The sequence below is a fragment of the Taudactylus pleione genome, unplaced genomic scaffold (assembly GCF_031769625.1).
Source record: "Taudactylus pleione unplaced genomic scaffold, aTauple2 ptg000063l, whole genome shotgun sequence".
NCBI classification, from domain to species: domain Eukaryota; kingdom Metazoa; phylum Chordata; class Amphibia; order Anura; family Myobatrachidae; genus Taudactylus; species Taudactylus pleione.
In genome coordinates, this window is record NW_028284465.1 from 907,147 (window position 1) to 909,489 (window position 2,343).

Consider the following 2,343-nt stretch of genomic DNA (forward strand, 5'->3'; position numbering starts at 1 on the left):
TTTAGGGTTATTTTTGTATGACAGGGGTATAATTATGTAACTAATTTTCAGTAGTCATTGCACTCAAATGTTAAAATGTAATGATGACATAGCTATTTGTAGATTGGTAGCCAAATGTCATGCAAAACATAAAGCAAACAACCCTATGTATAATACTAACTTGCTTTGCCACACCATACATCAAATGGGTTTAGCTCTAGATGGTTGTTAAGAAATTACATGCTGTGAAATACAGTATTCATTACTCTGTGAAGAAAATATGGATTTTCCCATTTTTATCCTGTTATCATTTGTCCTCTGTTCTCTGATAATTATCGGATTACTTCTCAATGCGTTTATTGTGACCCAGATCTTCATTTGGTGGCTGAAGGGACAAACTCTTCAAACCATTGACTATATCATGACCGGCCTGGGAGTTGTGAGGATCATTCTTCTAATTGCTGGTTTCAATGAATTTGCTGTGGTCATTGTCACTCATTCCTTCATTTCAAATGATGCTACTAAGTATACTGACACTGCTTTAGAATATGTGGAGTTCTGCAGCCTGTGGTGGGGCACCGTGCTCTGTGTCTTCTACTGCGCGAAGATCACAAACTACAGCAACAGATTATTCATGAGACTTAAGATGAACATCTCCAGGATGGTCCCCTGGCTACTCCTGACCTCACTGCTGGTTCCTTTTCTTTCCAGTCTGCCAAACATGTGGGTCGTGTACTCAGTACATTACATGAATTCTACCCTGGACAGTAACAGCTCTAACACTGGAAATGTGACTCTGGACACAAATTTTGGCAATGTATTCATCATCTTTTTCACAGGATCCCTCGTACCGTTCCTCATATTCTGTGCAGCCGTTTGTCTTCTGATTGTATCGCTCCTGAAACACACCAGGAACATGAGCAGCAAAGATTCAGGGTTCACTAATATCCAACTAGACGCTCACATAAGTGCAATTAGAAATATGGTCTCTTTTCTGTTCTTTTACACTTTGTATTTTATAAGTTCAAACAGGAATACTTTATGCTACTAATCAGAAGATTCAGTCTGTGTATTGTTGTTCCTTATTTGTGCATCTGCCTACCCAAGCCTGCACTCTGTTGTATTAATAGCCAGCAATGCCAGACTGAAGCGCTGTCTTCTTACTGCTCTGCGCTGTGCAGGAACCAGAAATCCACATGACCAAATGTAATAATTCAGCCTGTACTGTTTCATATATTGTCTATTAGCTGCAGTGTAATTGTAGGGTATAATATCACTTTAAGTTTGACAACAGCTATAGTGTAACTTAATTATACAGTATGTGTTTGATTTCTTGGACTTTGCTTTCTACATAAAACAGAATAAGGTGCAGTAATCCCTGTGCCACTTACTATATCTGTAAAGGAATAAAATAAATATAAATATTTTTGTTATTGTTACTTTTATGATGGTTTTTCCTACTGGCTATATGGATGTGAATGTGAATAAGTTATAGTAATTTTTACTTTTAAATAACCACAAGGAAAGCTCTACATTTGCCTTATTTCTAGAGATGTGCGGTTCCGTTCTCCAGAAATCCGAATCCACCCAAATTTCGTGAATCCTGGTAAATCATGGTTCTGATCTCCTGAGGAGATCCGGGTAAGTCCAGGTCGCGATTATGATCTTTTTGTGGTTCGGAATTCGGATGTAAATCCGAATTTCGGGTTTTGGATTGCATAAATTACATGATTTTAGCTGTTTTTAATACTTTTCATCTATTTTTTTTTAAATAAAATCCAGATCCAAAACCAAGACACTTGAGGATGGTTTTGCAAAACCAAATCCAGATCCAAAACCTTGAAGGAGATACAGATCCAAAACCAAAACACCGGGGTCGGCGCTAGAGATGAGCGGATTCCGTTCCCAGAGAAACTAACCCACCCGAATTTAGCATATCCGAGTCGAATCCAAGCAGGCTTGGAGGTTCCTGCTTTACTCGGTTCTTGAAATTGAGGCAAAACCATAGAGATGGAAATCTCGCGGTTCGTGAGCTTTCGTCTCTATAATCAATGTAGTATATAAGGACCACGCGATGGACGCTATTTCCACTCTGGCTGTGTAAGTTGAACAGGGAGGGTGGGTAGTGTAGGGCTGGGAGAGGTGTTGGTGCTATCTGCTGTGTCCTGGGCTGGTGACTGCTGATCCATTCTGGTCTCTGGTCATGGTGCTGTCACTGTCTCTGTGCTGTCTGGTGATCCATCTGGGCTGTCTGCTGTGTCCTGAGCTTGTGCTGTGTCCATCTCTGTGCCCAAGTTCTGGACTCCAAAAAAAAAAAAAAGTAAAAAAAAAATAATCGTGTCTTTTTATATTTTCTGTGTGTGC

At 39.8% G+C, this 2,343-nt stretch overlaps 1 protein-coding gene across 1 annotated transcript; it reads left to right on the plus strand.

Annotated features, from left to right (window-relative positions):
• The first annotated feature begins 259 nt into the window (after positions 1-259).
• On the plus strand, positions 260-1,030 carry LOC148534830 (taste receptor type 2 member 39-like). Its single transcript, XM_088465692.1, has one exon. The coding sequence runs from the start codon at positions 260-262 to the stop codon at positions 1,028-1,030; it is 771 nt and encodes a 256-aa protein (XP_088321818.1).
• Positions 1,031-2,343: the final 1,313 nt, after the last annotated feature.